Source organism: Bison bison, unplaced genomic scaffold, assembly GCF_000754665.1.
Source record: "Bison bison bison isolate TAMUID 2011002044 unplaced genomic scaffold, Bison_UMD1.0 scf7180017864181, whole genome shotgun sequence".
NCBI lineage: Eukaryota > Metazoa > Chordata > Mammalia > Artiodactyla > Bovidae > Bison > Bison bison.
In genome coordinates, this window is record NW_011494753.1 from 7,230,762 (window position 1) to 7,252,719 (window position 21,958).

Genomic DNA, 21,958 nt, shown 5'->3' on the forward strand with positions numbered 1-21,958 from the left:
ACAATTTGAGAAGCTGTTTTTCACTGCCTCCCTCTCTGCAGAGAGGATCAGGAAATTAAGTATAAATGGAGTGAAATGTAAGAAGTGAGGAGGAAAATTTTTAGTAAAGGAGCATCATTGCTCAGAAGTGATATGGCTGAACAGGGGAAATAAAATAATTTAAGTAGTCACAGGTGAGAGATTCATAACAGGCTATTAAAAAAGGGAGGGAGTGCTTTGGGACCAATCCTTACCTTTTGAGGTTTATTCTTAGAGTACAATTATACAAATTTGCAACATGTTAGGAAATGAGGATATGGTCTAGTATGACATTTCTGATTTTTATTAGAAGGCCTGGTTGGCTGAAGACCACTCTGAAAACAGGAAATGGCATCTGTGACACCAGCAGTAAGTCAAGTCTCCCAACATGCAGCACTATCTCAGTTCTTCACATTAACAGAGGTAAAAACAAAAACAGAAACAGAGGTCAGAGGTGAACACAAAAGCCAGGCCCCTTTGGCTGAAAAAGCTGCTCCCAGACAGACCACAGCGCCTGTACTTTCTATTCACCCTGCAGGGCACTCTTCTTAAAATCTCTCTTTCATTCTGCTATTCCTCTGTTCTACATCAGCCATAGGTCCTGTGGTCAAGGTGTTGCGGTCAGGTCCAGACCACCTGTAGGACTTCAAAGCCCTTCACTATGAGGTTGCAACATATGTTTTCATCTTTATTTCAAACTTTCTGAGACCCAATCCTTCAACTTCAGACAATGTATTGACATCGTACATTGGACACACCATATTCTTTATCTCTGTGTACCTGCTTTCCCCTCTTAGAGCTGCCTCCCTTCTTCTTTCCATCTATTCCAAACTCAGCCAGTCATTGAGACTATTCAAATCTCAATTACCCATGATGTCTTATTGTCCATGAGGACCCTTCCTTCCATGAACACCCATGGCAGATGTTATAAACTGCTTGTATCTCCTCCAAATTCATATGTGAAAACCCTAAACCTTGGTGTGGCTACAGTTTGAGATGAGAGCCTCTAAGGAAATAATTAATATTAAATGAGGTCATAAGGATAGGGTACCCTAACCCTGTTAGAGAGGCTTTGTGTCCTTTTAAGAAGAGGCACCAGAGAGTTTGGTTTCTCTCTCTGTACCTATTAAGGAGGAAAGGGAGGACACAGTGAGAAAGTAGTCATCAAGTCAGAAAGAGAGCCCTCACCAGAAACCAAATCAGCTAGAACCTTAATCTTGGACTCCTGGCCTCCAGAACTGTGAGAAAATAAATCTTTGCTGTTTAAGTTAACTGTCTGTGGGGTGTTGTTATGGAGCCCAAGCTAAGGCAGCAAGGACTGAGGATCCCAGAAAGCACTCAGTAAATGGGTGTTAAATAAACCCAATCAGCTGAGGTCTGGGCAGCAAGGCACCAGAGAATGGCACCAGGATCTGTATCCACACGGCTCCCAGAAAAATTTCTGCCAGTATCACTATGGAGGACAGGACTGGGACAGGTTCCATCGAGGAGCATCCAAAGGGAGGGGGTTCCTCTCCACAGTTTGGAAGGCAGAGGAACAGGGTATCTTCCCTGGTGAAGAATGGAGCTTCTCCATGCACCAGCAGCACAAAAAGGCCAGTGGCTGATTCCTGATGCTGTTTCACTCCATGATAACTAGGAGTTGCTCTGGGGAGCTGATCAGCGTGCTCCACTATCATCACTTTGCGTTTTTTCAGGCAAGTCCTTCATCCTGCTACTAACAAATCACCATTATAAAGGCACCATATGAGGATAAACTGCTTGTCCTGGAATTAAACCTTTAAATATCACCTGATGACTGTAATCAATACTCGACTGCAGTTATATTAAGTAATCACTGACTGAAAACTGGCCTAGAGGTCTGAATAAAGGCTGAGAAATTAGAAACTCAGATTTAATTTCAGCTCTGCCACCGGTGCTAGTCTGTCCCTGTCTCCCATTATTCATCTATAAAATGGGTGTAGTGACATTTACAGGAGTGTATATTAACTGGGAAATTCACATGAAGAGCTCTGAAGAGAGTGAACAACTGTGCCAGTGTTCAGTACTCCAAGACTCCTTGAAGTCAGTGCATCAGTACACCTCACTGTGGCCCTCAGTGGTCACAGCATGCCTTCCTGCACTCAGGCTGACTTTATAAAGGACACGATAGACTCCAACAGACTCAATAATCACCCAAAGAGTGCACAAAAGGTACTCAGAGGCCAAAAATCTCTGAAGTCAGTCCGGCTCTGCCACCTTCTTGCAGAGTGGTCCTGGGACTATCAATGAGCCTCTCTGTTTTCAGTTTCCAATAACATAGGAAGAGTGCACTGTCAGAGATACTGGGACAACTGAGATAACATGAATGAAAATTGAGAATTATATAATAAGATACTGGTATTTGACTTCAGATTCATTAGGCGAACAAGGAAACAAAGCTGACCTGACAAACAGGGGAATTCTCAGTTTGAGTCTTCACTTTGGACAACATTCATTATGAGACTCAAAACAAGTCAATTTAATTCTCTGGATTTTTAATCACCTCCCCAAAGGGAAAGGAACATAAAGCTCTCTGAAGACCACCCCACAACCATCTTGTATCATTCTTTGATTACAATAAAATGAGATATTCATCCATTTTCTCTAAAAGAGGATTATTGAAAAATTCAGTAGTAAGGACTTCATGAACTCATTTAAACTTCAGGAACAATAGGTCAGCAAATGCAGATGTGATTTTTATAAATGCTGATAGTTCAGAAGTTTCTTTGGAGCAAAGAACATGATCAGGAGAACAAGCAATTACTTTCAGCTTCTGTCTCCAGTTTTTTTCTTTATGAGAAATAGGAACTTGGTCTTCAAGGCCAGTTTGGTCCTAAGCAGGAAAAGATGACTTTGACAAGTTCTCTTAGCAAAGAGAAGAGATAATGGAAATTAAGACATAACTGGAACACACCTGAAACTAATACAATGTAAATCAACTATTCTTCAATTTAAAAAAGTGTTTTAAATTTTTTTTAAAAAAAGATTGCCCATATCAAAAGAGAGAGAGAGAGAACTGGAGCATAAACATTAAAAAAAAAAAAAAAATCAAGCTTCTAGCTGAACTTTCCAGAGAAGGACATCACATTGTATCATAATCTAGGAAGTATTTGAACTTCTCTGTCCATACTCCATGTGCATACACATATGTATATTAAGAGACTCAGACCCTGGTTACTTTAGTGAGCAGCAAACATGTCTAGCATTTGGCCAGAATGGCCAACAGGCCACCAGCATGCCTGATGACTACAGACAAATCAGATATTATAGTTTAGTCCAGGAGTCAGAAAAGTTTGCTATGAAGGGTCAAATAGTAAATAGTTTAGACTTTACAGTCCATGTGTGCCTTTTGCAACTATTCAACCCTGCTTTTGGAGAAGGAAATGGCAACCCACTCTAGTATTCTTGCCTAGAAAATTCCATGGACAAAGGAGCCTGGCGAGCTACACAGTGCATGGGGTTGCAAAGAGTCGGATATGACTGAGCAGCTAACACACACACACACACACACACACACACACACACACACACCCCTGCTATTATGGTACGAAAGCAGCTGTAGATATGTAAAAAAATGAGTGTGGCTGTTTTTCAATCAAAGTTCATTTATAGAAACAGAAGGTTGGCTGTGGCCCACAGTTCATAGTTTGCCAATTCCTGATCTATACCCCTGAACCTTGGAGTGGATTAGAGGGGCTCTAAGGATTGACTCCTGCATTATTGAGGAATATAGCTGAATTCTAAGGACTCTAAGAAGGTCAAAAAGGTCTTGGAAGGGTATAAGAAGGTGTATATAGATGACTAGCATTTCTAGGAGAGCAAAGGTGTGCCAAACCTAATCTGCTTTTCCAAAATGGAAGCTGCTGCAGTTTGGATAGAATCCCAGCAATACGAGGCAGAGCTGGATTCCTGAACTGGTTCTGGGACTCCCAGAGAAACTGGACTTATATGGTATCCAAGAGTACATGATAGGGGTGTTTGCTAATTAGGAACATGATGTTCAGGGCTGGTGGAGCTAGAAAGGTTAATCAAAGTGTAATAGGGAAGAGTCAATTCTGACTCTTTTATGCTGGGTTTGCAGCCCTGGGATTTCTTTGGAAGGAATGATGCTAAAGCTGAAACTCCAGTACTTTGGCCACCTCATGTGAAGAGTTGACTCATTGGAAAAGACTCTGATGCTGGGAGGGATTGGGGGCAGGAGGAGAAGGGGACGACAGAGGATGAGATGGCTGGATGGCATCACTGACTCGATGGACGTGAGTCTGAGTGAACTCCGGGAGTTGGTGATGGACAGGGAGGCCTGGTGTGCTGTGATTCATGGGGTCGCAAAGAGTCGGACACGAACTGAACTGAACTGAACTCTGAACTGAACTGAAGTGAACTGATGCTGGATTTGTTTCTTTGACTTTAACCCTTTTTTTTTCCCTTTTTTACCACTTTTGTTATTATAATCATACATAATGGCCTGCTTCAGTGAACCCTGTTCCCTCTGTCTGACCCTTAAACTAAAGTGTCTTTTTTAGCTTACAGGGAGATCATTTGACCCTGGCTACCTGTAAATGACTGCAAGAAACTAACACATCCTCCTGCCTAAGGTTTGCCATCCTAGGAGATATCTGCAAGAATCAAATGGTCTTTTTGTTTCCTTATCTCCCTCCATCTTTGATCAATAAAAGAAACTGGAATCCAGACCCCGACAAGATGGTTATTTTGAGGCATTAGTCTTCCATCTTCTCGGTCAGCCAACTTTCCAAATAAAGCTGTATTCCTTGCTTCAGCACCTCGTTTCTTGGATTCAATGGCCCCGCGTGCAACAAGCAGAGCAAGCTTGAGCTCAGTAACAAAAGTTCAAGAGGCCATTTCAGGGGGCAAATGATATCCTTAACTTCAGTTGAGAGTGTTATAGTTATTTTAGGCAAGTTACAGTTATTTTCTCAGTCGTTGATTGGTTTTCTAATTGATTGGAAAGGAAAATTTTAAGCTAATTTTTGTTTCTTTCATGGGCTGAGCAGCACAGTATGGACTCTTAGCAGCACAGAATCTTAGTTCCCCAACCAGGGACTGAACCTGTACTCTGTGCAGTAGGGGACTTTTCAGGTGGCACAGTGGTAAAGAATCTGCCTGCCAAGTAGGAGACGCAGGTTTGATCCCTGGGTCAGGAAGATCCCCTGGAGAAGGGAATGGCTACCCACTCCAGTATTCCTGCTTGGGAAATTCCATGGACAGAGGAGCTCAGTGGGCTACAGTCCATGGGGTCGCAGAGTTGGATGTGACTTAGCAACTAAACAACAGCAACAAACAACCCCTGCAGTGGAAGCACAGAGTCTTAACAATGGAACCACCAGGAAAGTCCCTTGAGCTAAATTTTTAAAAACATGTATGTGACTGGCAGTAGATACTGTCTACCAATCATGGGAATAAATAACAATTTCAGTCAATAATCAAGAACTTATCACCAGTGTATGGAAAAGACTACTAAAAGGGGATTCCTAGGGAGGAAGTAAATTGAATCCAGAAAGGAAGAATGAAATAAAGATGGAAAAGTTTTTTAAAGTGATAAACACGTGAATAAATCTAAAATAAAAAAAGATGATGTGATGCAATTGGGCGTGACTGAGGGTGGGGGAAGTTTTTTATGACTGAGTAGCCAGTGAAGAATTTTCTGAAGGACTGACATTTAAATTGAGAGCTGAATGACAAGGAACCAGCCATGCCAAGATCTGAAAGAAGCATACCACACAGAGTGAACAGCTGATAAAAAGGGAATTAGGCTTGGCATGTTTGAAGAACAGAAAGAAAACTGCTATTGGGAGAAGTTCATGAGCAATGTGGTGAATAAGAGACAGGTTATACCAGTAGTTAGAGGTCAGATTATGTAGGGACTTCTTTCACTGTGTTGAAACAATGCGATTTGCATTTAAAAAATATATACTAAGGAATATTACTCAGCCATAAAAAGGAATGCATTTGAGTCAGTACTAATGAGGTGGATGAACCTAGAGACTATTATACAGAGTGGAATAAGTCAGAAAGAGAAAGATAAATATCATATATTAATGCATATACCTGGAATCTAGAAAGATGGTAATGATTAACCTATTTGCAAGGAAGCAATGGAGATGAAGACATAGGGAACAGACTTGTGCACACAGTGGGGAAGGAGAGGGTGGGACAACTAGAGAGAGTAGCACTGATACATATACGTTACTATATGTAAAACATATAAACAGTGGGAATTTGCTGTATGATGCAGGGAGCTCAAACTCTGTGCTCTGTGACAACCTGAAGGGGTGAGATAGGGTGGGAGTCAGGAGGGAGGGGACGTATGTATACCTGTGACTGATTCATGTTGATATACAGAAACCAACATAATATTGTAAAGCAATTATCCTCTAATAAATATATTTAAAAAAAAGAATACATGGCTGTTCCAGAGAAATTAGATTAAAAGGGGTGAGAGATTAGGCAGGTAGATCAATTAAGAAAACACTTTAGTAGGCCAGGTGAGAGAAAATGGTGGCTTGGAGAAGCGTGGTAGAAGCAGAGATGGAGAGAAGTAAATAGATTTGTGATATGTTTTGGAGGTTGAGTCAACAACACTTGGTGATATTTTGGATGCAGGGGATGAGGGGAAGAGAAGAATAAAAGATGACTCCTAGTTTTCTAATCTGGGCAACTAGATGGATGGTGGGACCGTTTAGCAAGGCAAGGCTTGGGGTAGAATAGATTTGTAGGGAAAAATCAAGAGTTCTGTTTTGGACACATTTCATTTGAGATGTCCAGTTGTTTAACTGGAGATATCAAATGGATAGCTGTAGGCTGGGAAAATCCCCTGGAGAAGGGAAAGGCTACCCACTCCAGTATTCTGGCCTGGAAAATTCCATGGACTGTAATAATGCAGGGAGTTGCAAAGAGTCAGACACGACTGAGTGACTTTCACTTTCACATGAATCATAGGGGAAGCGATCAGAAATGGAGATATAAATGTAGGAGTCAAAAGAATATACATAATATTTAAAATCTTGATACAGATGATGTTTAGCTAGGGGTTAGCCGCTAAAGTTTAAGGAATTCTTTTGACACATGGTTACAAGGAGAAAAAAAACGCTGTATCTTTTAGAGATACACATTGAAATACTTACAAATGAAATGATGCCTGATATTTACTTCAAAATAATGGGGGGAATGGGATGAGGTCTGGGTGAAACAAGATTGGCTGTAAATTGATAACTGTTGAAGTGTGGTTTTAGGGTAAGTGGTGGTTCATTTTATGAATCTATCTACCTTTGTATGTGTTTAGAATTTTCTTTCATAAAAAGTTTAAAATAAGGGGCATTCCCTAGTGGTTCAGGGACTGGTTAGGACTCGTGCGGTCACTGCTGAGGGCCCGGGTTCAACTTTGGTTGGAGAACTAAGATCCCACAGGTTGTGCAGTGTGGCCAAAGCAAGCAAGCAAGCAAGCAAGCAAGAAAGAAACCAAAAGGAACTATTTTATTTATGGTCTCCATTAAAAGTGGTAGAAGCAGAGATGGAGAGATGTAAATAAATTTGGGATTAAAAGTGGTCCTCCATTAAAGGTGGTACCGAGGTAACTATTTCACAGTCAACATTTTAAACAAGACGCTCAGAAAGAAAGCCAGAATAACCAGAGGCACATGAGGAAGAGGGTAAGTAAGATTAATCAGGTAGACAGAGGTCACATATACAGGGCCTTCAGTGTGGGGATATGACTGGGCTTACATTTAAGAAAGAGCACTTGGCTATTTATTCTAGGCACAGAATGCTGGAGAAAAACATTAAGCAAAAATTATCTTAAATTCTGATATCCTAAGCATAATTTGTAAAGAAGTCAACTGATATTGCTAGGTATTGTATTACAGATACCTATTTAGTCCTCGTGATGTCTCTTTAAGGTAGGTATTATCATCACTATGGTACATGCTGGGAACTTCAGCTCAGAGATGTGAAGTCAAAAGTCACACAATTACAAGTGGCACAATTTGAATTCAAATCTTTGTCTGACTTCAGTGATTCATTTTTCTCACTACACAATATTATGGACATGCTATGGACACCAAAGGGTTGCAGAGATGGTAGGTAAGCTAGTACTTCTAAAAACTATAATGGAGAAATTCCCACCTGGTCACAGACCTGACTAACCACTAAATTAATTTCTCTTGATCCAGACTAGCTGGATAGAAATGATGACTATGGATACATTCTTGAGCCAAAATTTGACTGGTATTGCTGTCACCAACATCTTCTACTTCCGATTCATCTGTAATACTACTGCCAGAAGAGTTTTTAGATCACACTACTTTCCCCCTTGAAAGCTGTTTCTGCTGCAAAATCTATAACATAAAGGCCAAACATTTCAATGTAGTATGCAAGGCTCTTCACAGTCTTTCTTGGCAGTTCTCAAACTTTTGGTTCTCTTAAAAGTTATTGAGAACTGTAAGGGCTCTTTGTTTATGTGGATTATAGCTATTGACATTTATTTTATTAGAAATTAAAACTGAAAAATTAAAAAATGATTAATTCATTTAAAAACAGTAAACCTTTAAATATTAACCAAAATAATATTTTTTTCCAAACCTCTTGAACATTATGGCTTTATAGAAGACCACTGAATTCTCGTATATGCCTCTGCATTCAATCTGCTCTGATATGTTGCTCTGGTTGAAGTATATGAAAAATATCTGGTCACATCCATGTATGTAGGTGGCAAGGGAGTATTAATAGTCATCTAGATAATCTTGGATATTCTTCTTTGGTACTATACCAGACCTTGCTTAAGTGGTAGTTTCTTAAAAGTTACTTGCAATATGGAATCTCAAACTGTATCAGTGAACTTTTTGTACTCAGTTACATTAAATTCATTGGTTTAACTTGCAGTTTCAATGGATCTTTTACTCATGCATAATTCTGTAACATCCTAAATGGGATCATTTGGAAGTAATTGGTTCACTGAGTTATGTGGATCTTCCAAATGTTGACACATTTCATTATATAATTAAAAAAATCTTTTTTGCTAATGCCACCAGCAATCTCATCAGAAAAAAATGCTTAAGTATTATGAGGCTGTCATGGTAGCAGATACAAGTTTTCAAAAATCCTTATTTTTGTGTGAAAGCATGAATTTTATCATGGATGAGATGTCAGTTGTTTTCCTTGAAGTAATAGGCTCACTGTGCTCATTCTTAAGAAAATATCTGCCAAACACCCAATTCTGAATAACCACAGCTGGTCTGCCACTTGTTCTTTTAAGATGGTCCATAAAAAAGAGGCTAGTTCAGCTTTGTAATTCAAATTTTGAAACTCCAACTATTTAGCAAATGGTTTTCCTCGAGACGACCATACTCTGGTATGCAGCACAAGTACTTTCTGTGTACTTTTCATTTTATCACACAGAATTTCTTAACAGATACATACTCAAGGGTTGAGATTTAATACGATGTGCTACTTCATCAAGGACATTCTTAAGTAAAACTGATGTTTGTTTTTCTAAAACTACTGGTACCACATGGTGCCATGGTTTTGTGATCGCACAGGTGTAAGTAGTTTTACCCATTATTGTTTTTGCATCTTCAGTGCAAATGCCAACATACTGAAAAAGACAAATAATGTCTTGGTATTATTATGAAAATGGTGACTTTTTCATGGTCACTATTTGACCTTGCCTGCACCACACCTGAAGAACCACTGCTTTATTCATTATTCGTTTCCAGGCACCTGTCCTGCTTCTGTTTGCCATCATCATCTCTGTGACTTTGCATATATTGTTCCTTTGCCTACAGTGTCTTCGTCAGCCACCTGGCAAAATCTCATTTGTCATTTAATATCTGGTTTGTATTTCATTTCTGAGAAGCTGACTTCATGTCTTTTAAGCTGATTTAATCACTCTGTTTTTTGTGCTTCTGTGCCATTCTGAGCATACATTGGTTAGCACTTATCACAGTGAGGGCAGAGGGTCTAGTAATATTTTTAAGCACCTACTATGTGCCAGACCCTGTGCTAAGTCTTTTACATGTTACTATTATATCCCCAAATTAATTATAGACTGCAGGTCCAGACAGACAGCTGAAGCTGAAGTCAAACCCATGCCCACTGTTTCAGCAGTGTGGTAATCTTTACCCCTGTTTATCCCTATGGCACATAGACAGCACAGTTAAGACATTCAATTTATGTCCCTTGAACAGTCAAATAAATGAACTTAGTAAAAAATCTCAACTCATAATGCAAGGCTCTACAAAGTCTTTCATCTTTCAGAGCCTAGGGTTTGGCCTTTGGTACAGTATTTTTCATTCTTTATGTACCATTTAGATTTGGAATCTTCATTTACTTATAGAAAAACTTGCATTTTCATTTCTTCCAGCAATGTGTTCCCAGCCGTGGGATGGTAATTTAATGATCACATTGCCATCAAGCTGGAAACACAAATGTTGACATTTGACAGTAATGTTTTTCCTCTCAAAGTTGCTTCAAGTAAATACTAATGGTGTATCCAAGTAAATGAAATAATTACTGAAAAAGCAAATGGTGTATATTTTTCAACATGAGTATTCAAGTTTTAAACTCTCCAAAAAGTTTTTTTTTAAAAAACCCGTTTAACACTAATACCTCTTTTTCTACTTAGTCTGGGACATTATGAAATGTGAAAATTCCAGTGTGCCTCTAAGAAAAGCTTAATGCCTCAAAATTCCTTTATTTAAAATATAGTACATATCTTGAAACTGGGAGGAAGACCAGTGGTTCTCAAAGTATGGCCCCAGGATTAGTACCATCATCATCACTTGGGAATTTGTTAGAAGGACCCAACTCAGACCTATCAAATCAAAAAACTCTGGGGGCCTGGCCCAGCAATTTATGTTTCAATAGTCCTCCAGTTATTGAGATATATGGTCAAATCTGACAACCAGCGAGATAAATGCACTGTATCTTTTGGATAAATGGATGCTACCTTTAAAGAACTAATACATTGTAGAAGTTATGATTGGCCTATATGCAAGTAAACCTTTGACAATATAAGCTGTTTAGCAAGAGGTCTGCCATGCCAAGGGTCCAGGCTACCCTCACCCCCACATACAGTGGCCATGCAGCTAAAGTAGAGAATCTCATTTCACTGAACAGAAGCCAAATTATTCCTTGACTCTGCCTTCCAGGATGTGGATAAACACACCACAACCATACTTAATGAGGAGTAAAGACATTTATTGATTTTCATGAACCATCTGCCATTCTGTCATAGGTAACTCCAGCCATGTACTGTTTAAATTGCTTCTTTTCTAAATGAAAGAGCAACCTGCAATACATGTGTTTTATTACTACTGGAGTACAATATTCTATCATCTACTTTCAGCTACCAATGACAAGACTATTTTTCCCAGGGATGTATTACCACTATTCTACTTGCTTTGTTATTACATGGACTTAAGGAAAATAGTAACTTCTTAGCATTTTGACAACTAGTTGCAGGCATGTATAAAAAGCTTATTTTAGCAAAGAATATATATAAAATTTCCTGGCATTTTGCTAGAAGAAATGAAGGCATTAAGGGCTGATTTTTATTTACATTTTTCTAAAGAAAAGCTGATGAGAGACTCTGTCCTGAACCAGAGTTTTCTGTCTTTGCTGGGAGAAGGCCAGACCTGGGAGAGAAGGCTCACTGTAAATCAAGAGGCAGGAAGACTCAGAATCAGATGAATGGAATACTCAGGGCGTATCTTTGTAAGAGTAAAAAGGGCAGGGGATACAAGGAAATCATCCCATTTGTTACAAACCTGGATAACAGTTCCTTGTTCTTATTGGAAGTACATTAAGTTTGCTTAAAATACAAATGAGAAAGAAAAAAACCGTACACTTCCTAAACATAAATGTTTATGTGAGTGATTACAAGTGAAAGTATAAAAATTTTGTTTGATTCTATGTACATTAACAATGCAACATTATAGGAAGAATAAAAGTTGTAGAGTGAGACAGATCAAGGTTTGAATTCTAGCTCTGACAATTACTAGCTGTGTGAATCTGGCCAATTCTTAATTTCTCTGATTTTCAGCTTATAGGGCTATTACAAGGATTTGATATAAATATTTGGGATATGACTTATAAAGGGTAGGTGATCAACAGACAGGTATTCAAGTATTAAAGCAAACTGATGCTTAGATAATGGGTATGCATGTGCAGTTTGCCTAGTTGGATTGAGAGTTATACCACTTGGTCTCAATCTTAATAACTAACTTCTCTTATTTTGCCTACATGTTAAAAAAGTATAAACTGCTTGCCATTTCCCCAGCCTTTCCATGACACATGAAATAGGACAGAAAGAGATAGAAGTAAAAACAACAAATATTCCCCTAAAAAATAATCCATATAGACATAACACCTGAGTGAAAGCCAAAAAAAAAAAAAAAAATTGCTTAAAGAGTTTGACTTCACTTAAAGTGAAATAAAGAATAGTATCACCATTTATTCATTTGATCTTGTTTCTTCCTCATACTACCATAGCATTTCAAAACATACTATTTATTGCTAGTAAAGTGTTACAAATTTGTTTGTCTATGTTAAAGTTCCTCTGCATTTACCAGAATGCAGCAGGCTACTTTAGCTAAAGATCCAGGGCCATAAAACTTGTCCAGTGCAATACGATCATTTTAATAATATTCTACTCTTGGAATAGTTATAAAGATAGATGATGGCCACTGAGTGCTATTTACAAAACAAAAATAGCTCTCATACAACCTTAAAGATGGCAAAAAACTCAGCAACTGAAAATATGTTTTTAAAAATTCCTATATTCCACAAGTAGATTTTACATACCTGAGAATTTTCTTAGGAATCTGTGATGGAGATGAATGACTCCTTTTCTTCTTCTCTGAGTCCTGTAGTGACCCCTCCTCTGCTCCCCCCTTCTCTGTGACTGCTGACTGTTCTGCCCTGGCTTTGCCCTGATCCATGCTGAGCTGGCCTTGGGCAGGGTCGCACCTGTACATGAAGACAATGGCTGGCTTCTCGCTGGAGTCTCCTTTTGCCTCTGTGAACCAGCGATGGCGCTGAACTGGAGGAGGTGGCAGCATGTGGATGACTGTGCCATCCAGGCCCACCAGTTTCCCTTTCTCCCGGTCTTTCTCTTTGTCGTCCTCCTCGTCTGTTTTCCGACGGCGGAAGAAACTTTTAAATGAGATCCAGCGTTTAGGTTTTGCGTCAGCTGCCCGCCTGCTGCCTTCAGAGTGCAAAACTGATTCAGCTTCCGTTGACCTGGTCGGGCTGGTTGGCTTGGTCCAGTTGGTGAAATGCCTCTGCAAAAGGTTACTTGCATGGTAAGGGGACGAAGTCGAGCGTGGTGGGGGAAAAGGGGCTGGTGGATCGCTTTGGGGGTTCGTCACTAATTTGGAGGGAGGGGTGGTGACTGGCTTTGTGAGTGGATCTTTCTGTGCTTTGGTGGTAGGACTTTCTGTGGTCTGAGGTGCTTCAGCCTCAGCGCTGGGCTGGGACATGAAGAGAGATTTGGGGCGCACCGGTGTACCCTTGGGTGTAGTCTTGGCAGCACCGGCATCGGGAGGAACTGCATAAAGCTCTTCCACACTGCAAGCTTTAGGGCCAGACTGGGGCGTTTCTGGAGGAGACTGTGGGGGCTGGATAGAAGCCACCATCTGAGAAAGCACGGTGCTCGCTTTCTCTCGGGTGCTACTGCCACCGCCCACCACCTGAGGCTCCTGAGTGCTTTCTGTTTTGGCCACAGGTTCTTGAGTGGTTCTCTGGAGCTTTGCTGGGGAGCTGTGGTTGGAACTGTAGCTTCTCTGTGGTGAAGACTGACTTCTGTTAAGACAGCTGTTAAACTCCTGAACCTTCTGAGCCACTGAGCCCCTTTTACGCTCTGTGCTGTTTGAAAACGCTTTAGCTTGGGGACATTCAGTGGGTTTGCTAGTAGCGTTATCAGACGCTTTGCTTTCAGTCTCTATTTCTTCGTAAGTGTGGCTTATTACACTTGTGGTTTTCTCCTTCACTGAAAGTTCTCCACTGGTTCCGAGAAAACTCTTGTAAATGGCTAGATTGTCATACGCATTTGGATTGATTACAATGGGAACTTTGATAGCATTTTTGGAACTCCGAGCATAAGTTGGCTCATCATGAATGATAATTGGAAAAGGTGGCATACCGGCATTGTTATAACTGTTAAATTTTATTTCAGACAAATTGGGTGACTTCACAGGGATGGTTTTGGAGGAAACATTTGTAGCTGTGGGTGAAGTAGGTGCTGATTTGTGACAGATTTTCCTTGGAGGGACATTTGGTCCAGTCCCACTGCTGATTAATTCAACCTTAGGTATCTTCTGTCGTGGACTGGTGCTGGAAGTCCATACTTCCTGGTAGCGGATGGCACTGGATTTTTGGAAATGGGCACTTATGTGTCCTGATGTCAATGCAGGTGATGTCACCGGAGAGTTTGGAGTAGAAGATGAACTTTTAGTCTTGGGACTGTTAGCATGGCCCTCAAGGTGCTCACTGGCCATGGCTGCTGACACATCCACGACAGTATACGGCTTGCACAAAGGCTGTTCCAGATTCACAACTCGGTAGGGCTTTGCTTGCTCTTCCACAGGAACAAGGTTTATGGTTACCGATTGCCCAGCAATATCTGTAGAGGCTTTACTTTCTGGCTTCTCAGTCTGTACAGCAATCTTGCCATCCTTCTCTTCTAATCGGAGAGCAAGGACTGCTTTGTGTGTCTCTGGAACTTTTACCGAGCTTTTAGAGGCTTGTGAGGAGTCCTTCTCCTGATCATTACCAGAGAGGCCTTCATAATTGGGCTCACTTTGCTTCATGTCCTTAGAATCTCCCGGGTTACCAGGAGCAATTCCCCCATTACAGATCTTCTGGGATAAACTGCTGGCTGTCTCAGAACGTGACTCTTCTGTTAAAGAGGAATCTGGGGATGTGGAGTCGGATGACACCATGCTCTGAGTGCTTCCTGGTCCGTAGGAGACCACAGAATTCTCTTCATAACCATTCAGGATTTCATCATAACTGTCATCATAGTCTACAGCACAGATTCTTTGCAGAGATTTATTTCGCAGGGGGACGGTATTCCATTTTTTGTCCACAAAGAATCGCACAGGAGACAAAGTGTTTGCCCGAAAGTTGGCAAAGCGAGGCTGCCCTCTCATGCGAATCTCCATGGCCAGCAGTTCTTCATCACTCTCATCCCAGCTCTCATGCTCCTCCTCCATGTTACTCAAAAGCACATCTTCCTCACTCTCTTCACCACTAGAAAACTCTGGGTAACAGAATCGACCCCCTTCATTACTGATCACTTCTGTGCTCCCACTCAGAATAACGTGCTTGCCCTGAGTATCCTTCATCCCGCCCATCATGCAACTTGGTGGAAGCTTTCTTTCCAGGGATCGTTTATAGCAATCATTTATTCTTCCTAAGAATGTCTCTCTGGAGTTAGTCTCATTTTCTTTTATTTGAGGGGTGGTATCCAAGCCTGCTATCTCCTTTAACACCTCAGTTAGTCCATTATTGTTATTTGAAATCTTCTTTGCACTATCGTTATTCCCATAAGGCTTAGGGACATGGCTAAATCCTTCAACATCATCTTCATTATTATTATTAAGTGGTTTCTGATTCAGGGCCATCCTGTTTCGGTTCCATCCTATGACGACAGGTTTATTCTCACAGTGTTCTTGTATACTAAGCTCACCACACACACTTTGCCCATCTGCCACCATCATAGTGGGCTTCACAGCGATAGTGGGTTTTTTAGCCACAGGAGGCCGGAAGTTTCCAGTGTTCCTGATACGGTGGTTGTTACTATGGTTGGCATTAGTTTTGTTGCCATGGGTGATGGGTGCCTTCTCAGGGTCTGGGGGTAGCTGGTGTAAACTTTTAGGTTTAAAGCAGTTCTTGCATTCACCAGGTTTCCAAACGTGTTCAGTAAAGGTATTACAAGCAGACATTTTTAAAAATAGAACTTCACAGACAATGCTCTCCTTTCAGTGCATGGCAAAACTTTCATCTGTTAGTCTTCACCTCCCCTGTGTTCCTTAGCAGCTCTTCTAAGTGTGATCAACCTGATGGCAGAAGGGGGAGAGAAGAAGAAGATCTGAATGGAAAAGGTACTATGAAGTTTATTATGATGAATAATTAGAAAATATTGGCTCCAACTTTCCTTAAATCAAAAGACTGAGAAATAAACCAATTTGGGCACTTTATGAGTTCTCTTTAGTTAATTAGCATTTTGAAATGCTAGTTTTTAAGCCATAATTTTATGCATTCTCACTGAACCAAGTATATATAATATTTCATTTGATGTCTCTGTGACAGTGATACTGTGAGCTTCCCCTCTTGGAAATGAAACCATTCTTTCTGTTATCCTCCAACCTAAAACTTCTTAGTTCATGGTGGGTTCCTCTTCTTCTGCCTACCCTTTATGTTTGGATACCTCGTAGACTCCTCAAACACAATGCATCCAGGACTAATTGTTTGGCCACCTATTTTCTCAACTGTTGAGATGCTTTTATACTCTAGCCAGCCCACCTCTACCCTCCAGGCCACCTTCTGCCCCTGTCTTTATCCTAATTCAGCTACTGTCACTATCATCTACCTAGATACCTAAGCTTCAACCTTCAGATCATTCTTGACACCTCTCCCCTCAGGCCTAACTACACATCCTAAAGCCTTTTGTAAATTAGTCTTGCCAACTTTATCTATTACATTTCACTGGCACTCCTTCCTATTACCAGACACTGCTGGTAGTTCACATACTCACCATCTTTTGCCTAGGTTCCTGCAATAGGTTGTTAACTGATCTCCATGCCAGTAGCCTCATCCTATCCCAATCTAACCTCTCTACCTTTGTTACTCAAACTGTGGTCCTTAGTAGAGCAGTATCAGCATCATCTTGAAGGCTGTTAGAAATGTAGTATCTAAAGTCCAATCCCAGTCCTACTGCATCAGAATTTGCATTTAGTGAATTCTCAAGTGACTCCACCATTCTCTACTACTATCAGATTTTTTTTCCTATAATTTTAATATGATCACCATATTACCTAGCTGAACTATTCTGTGGTTCAATATTACCTAATGCATTGGCTCCAAAAATGTCAGATAGGGGTTGCTAGATGGGTAAGAACCACCTGGGGAAACACCCAAAGTCAGTCTTTTACGGAAGAGTCCAGGAATCTGATCTTTAAACAAGGTCTCCAGGTAATTCTATGTACACTGAGGTGTTGGAACCTCTGAGTTACAGGATGAAATACAAGCCTCTTAGGTATTTAGGATATAGTCCTTGCCTCCCTTCTAGCCTTATGACTTAAAAAATCAACTAGTCTTTTCAAACTCTAAATCCCACTGGGCTACTCATTTCTCCTTGGTACCATCAAAGTCACTTAGACACATCTCCATGAACAAGCACTTTCACTTTTAATTGTCCATTTTCTCACTGGTTTTTGAACTTTTTAAAGCCTGGGCTATATCTTATTCATTTCTATATGTCTAATGTAAGGAGTTGGATGGGCTTCCCTGGTGGTTCAGTGGTAAAGAATCTGCCTGCCAAAACAGGAGACACAGGTTTGATCCCTGGGTCAGGAAGATCCCGGAGAAGAAGAAATGGCAACCCACTCCAGTATTCTTCCTGGGAAATTCCATGGACAGAGGAGCCTAGTGGGCTACGTTCCATGGGCTCGCAGAGAGTTAAGACACGACTTAGTAACAACAATAGCAAGGAGCTAGATAAATACTGGTTGATTAAATGTGCTAGTTTGAGGCTTATCTTAAAAAAAAAAAATCTTGTGGCTCTCTCTCTCTCTTGTCTCTCTCTTTGGCACAGTGCTACAGACCTTCCCACTACAATCTTATGTTTCCACTTTGGATATTATAATAAAGCTGGCAGTGGGCATGTACATGTAAGAACTATTTTAATAGCTGGAAAGTTTATCTTCATTCATGGACAATGACAGTGACCAGTGTCTTTGGTTTGTCAGAAACACAGCCTTTCGTCAAGTTTCAGCACATTTATAAGAAAGGAAAGAACATTTTCTTTAGCTAATATATACAAAGCTACATCCCTTGTAAACAACACTCACAGAGCACTCTGCCTCAGTGGAAGAAATGCAGACAAAGATCAAAGAATTCCACACAGAGAGTCCAATGACTTGGCCAAAATCTAAGTTCATTCTTTGCTGGAGATCATGGAATGTCTTTTTTCAATAAAGTTAAAATATATTTTTCAAGTGTTTGTTTGAAAGTATTAATTTACTCTTTCAAATGTTCTAAAAGTTATATACTTTAGTTGATAAAACCATTTCTTGCTATTCTTAGACTGAAACATTTTGAGCAAGGGGAAGAATGGCATAAAATTAGGCTGAAAAAGAGAGCAGGGTCCACATCATGTGGGGTCTTTTATAGTCCTTTAAAGTATAGAGTTTCCTAAGGGCAGTGGGAACCCACCAAAGGGTTTCAAACAAGGAAACAAGATGACATAATCTATATTTTAAAAAGACAGCTTTGACCAAAAAACCTGAAATACTTAGGTATAAGTCTAATATAGTATGTGTAAAATCTATATGCAAAAAACTAAAAGACTGATTAAAGAGATCAAAGACCTAAATAAATAGAGAAATATATCAAGTTCTCTCAGTGTAATTAAGATGTCAATTCTCCCCAAGTTGCTCTGCAGATTCAACGTAATTCCAACCAAAATCTGAGAGGATTTTTTGTAGAAATCATCAAGTTGATTCTAAAATGTATATAGCAAGGCCAAGAAACTAAAATAGCCAGAAATAATTTCAGAAAAGAACAAAGTTGCAGGACTCATATTACTGGATTTTAAGATTTTAATATGGCAAAACCAATACAATATTGTAAAGTTAAAAAAAAAAAAAAAGAACAGTACTCTGAATGGAGGAAGAAAGTCAGAAACTATGAAGGTATCTGACCTGAAACATTTACTAATTTCAAAATAAAATTAGAATTGAGAATTTCCTCCTTTGTTGAGGAATTTGCTTCGAGCTTACCACATATATCAGCATCTGTAGGAAGAATATTTTCTCAATTAAAAATGCTATGATTATAGAGAAGAGTCAATTAAGGATATCAACAGCTTTAAGTTTATTAACCATAAAATGCAACTTTGTGGTATTATAGCTAATTTTTTGAAAATATTACAAAAAAATATACTAAAACTACATTATACAGAAAAATATCAGTGACCAAATATGAACAATAAATATGCTAAATAACTGATAAAATTTGTGAATATGTAGCAAAATAATTATTCTGCTAATGTTATTTTAATGTTCATATGATCCATAGAAAAAGTAAATTTTCCTTTAATGTATATGGTACCTTAATGGTTATACAATTTTTCATAGCTGTTTAATAGAATTATTTTAGAGGCCCATCAATGTAGTATAAAATAACTGTCATTCAGTAAATAAACATTTTAAAATTACTTAAAAAAAAAAAAGACTCTTAAGCTATAGTAATCCTGACAAGGTAGAACTGGCAAAAGGATAGAAATATGTATACATGAGACAAATGGGATAAACAAATTACAACCCATAGGGCAAATCTAGTCTATTGCATGTTTTTGTATGTTCATAAGCTAAAGATGTTTTTAAAATTGTTAAATGGTTGAAAAAAATTAAAAGTATTATTTTGTGACAAGTCAAAATTAAATGAAATTCAGATTTCAGTGCCCATAAATGAAGTTTTATTGGCACATAGCCAGGTCCAATTGTTTGCATATTGTCTACCCTTATGGCAGAAAGTGAAGAGGAACTAAAGAGCCTCTTGATGAAAGTGAAAGAGGAGAGTGAAAAAGCTGGCTTAAAACTTAACATTCAAAAAAATGAAGATCATGGCATGTCCCATCACTTCATGGCAAATAGACGGGGAAACAATGGAAACAGTGACAGACTTTATTTTCTTGGGCTTCAAAATCACTGCAGATAGTGACTGCAGCCATGAAATTAAAAGACCTTTGCTCCTTGGAAGAAAAGCTATGACCAACCTAGACAGTATTAAAAAGCATATAAAAAGCATATTACTTTGCCAACAAATGTCCATCTAGTCAAAGCTATGGTTTTTCCAGTAGTCATGTATGATGTGAGACCTGGACCATAAAGAAAGCTGAGCGCCAAAGAATTGGTGCTTTTGAACCGTGGCATTTGAGAAGACTCTTGAGAGTCCCTTGGACTGCAAGGAAATCAAATCAATCAATCCTAAAGGAAATCAGTCCTTAATATTCATTGGAAGGACTGATGCTGAAGCTTCAATATTTGGCCACCTGATGTGAAGAACTGACTCATTAGAAAAGACCCTGATGCTGGGAAAGACTGAAGGCAGGAGGAGAAGGGGATGACAGAGGATGAGATGGTTGGATGGCATCACAGACTCGATGGCCATGAGTTTGAACAACCTGTGGGAGTTGGTGATGGATAGGGAAGCCTGGCGTGCTTCAGTCCATGGGGTTGCAAAGAGTCGGACACGATTGAGTGACTGGACTGAACTGTACTGATGGTGGTTTCTGTGCTACAATGGAGAACTGAGTAGTTATGACAGACCATGTAGCACCCTCATCATTTTGCAGTACTTTTCAGCACTCCATAAATTTCATTTCCACTGCCACATGAATCACTTGTATGAAAAGCATTTTCAAAGATAAAAATATGTGAAATTTCATTACAGATATGCATCAATAAATATTTGTAATCAGCTTTGATGACAGGAAACACTAATTCTGAACCTGAACGAAGCAAAATTAATCATTGTTGATCTTAGCACAAACTATTTATCCCTCTCCTGAAACAGAATTCCATTCTTCTTCTTAAGTAGAGCTGTCTTACAAAAAAAAAACTATCCTCAATTTTTGCATTTTGAATTCTGTAATGAAATTCATGGAAATGTATTTTCTTTCTTGTTATACAAGTGTTTACATAACAATATCTTGGTTTCTGCTTTTTCACCTGTAAAACCTAAAATATTTGTGATTTGGTTCTTTAAAGAAAAAGGTTACTGATCCTGGATATAGATCAGAACAGACATAGAAGAGAACTGAGACCAGAAATAGATCCACACAAATATAGTTAATTGATTTTTGATAAAATGAAAAGGATACCTTTCAACAAATGTGCTAGAAAAACTGGATATCCATAGGCAAAAAAATGAACCTTAATCCATAGTCACACCTCATACACAAAAATGAATTCAAAAGGGATCACAGATCTAAGTATAAAATGTAAAGCTACAGAACTTTTGAAAGCAAATATAGGAAAAATTCTTTGCAACTTTGGGATAAGAAGAGTTCTTAGATACCACACTAAATGCATGATCCATAGCGAAAAAACTGATAATTTAGTGTTTACTAAAATTGTTTTGACAAAGGTACTGATTGATAAGAGAATGAAAAGACAAGCCACAGATAAGAAATTTTTTGCAATGTTCATATTTAACAAAGAACTTTGTATCCAGAATATACGAAGAACTTTCAAAATTCAAGAAAAATAAATCCAATAAAAATAAATGCAAAAGATTTGAGCAGATACTCCACCAAAGGTAAAGGGATTGCATATAAACAAGGGAAAGACATTAAATATCATTAGTCATACAGAAATACAAATTAAAACTACAGTAAGTACTGCCATACATCTATTGGAATAATTAAAATAAGTTAAAACCAAAAACTGGGGTTAAGGAGGATGTGATATGGAGCAATTGAGATTCTTACCCAGTGCTAGTGGGAATGCTAATAGTTCAGTCACTTCAGAAAACAGTTTGGCAGTTTCTTATAAAGTTAAACATAAACTTCCCAGGTAACCCAGCAATTACATTCCAGGTATGAAAACTTGTGTTTACACTAAACACAGTATGCAAAGGTTGACAGGTAAAAACTGAAAACAATCCAAATATTGTACGG

At 39.1% G+C, this 21,958-nt stretch overlaps 1 protein-coding gene across 7 annotated transcripts in view; it reads right to left on the bottom strand.

Moving 5' to 3' along the window:
• Nucleotides 1-21,958, bottom strand: part of PEAK1 (pseudopodium-enriched atypical kinase 1) — a 288,921-nt gene that overhangs the window by 56,061 nt on the left and 210,902 nt on the right. For all 7 annotated transcript variants that reach the window (XM_010843302.1, XM_010843304.1, XM_010843308.1 and 4 more), the window contains one exon: nucleotides 12,856-16,112. In XM_010843302.1, the coding sequence (XP_010841604.1) occupies nucleotides 12,856-15,998 (3,143 nt within the window). In that variant the 5' untranslated portion in view covers nucleotides 15,999-16,112. The remainder of the gene's footprint in view (nucleotides 1-12,855; nucleotides 16,113-21,958) is intronic.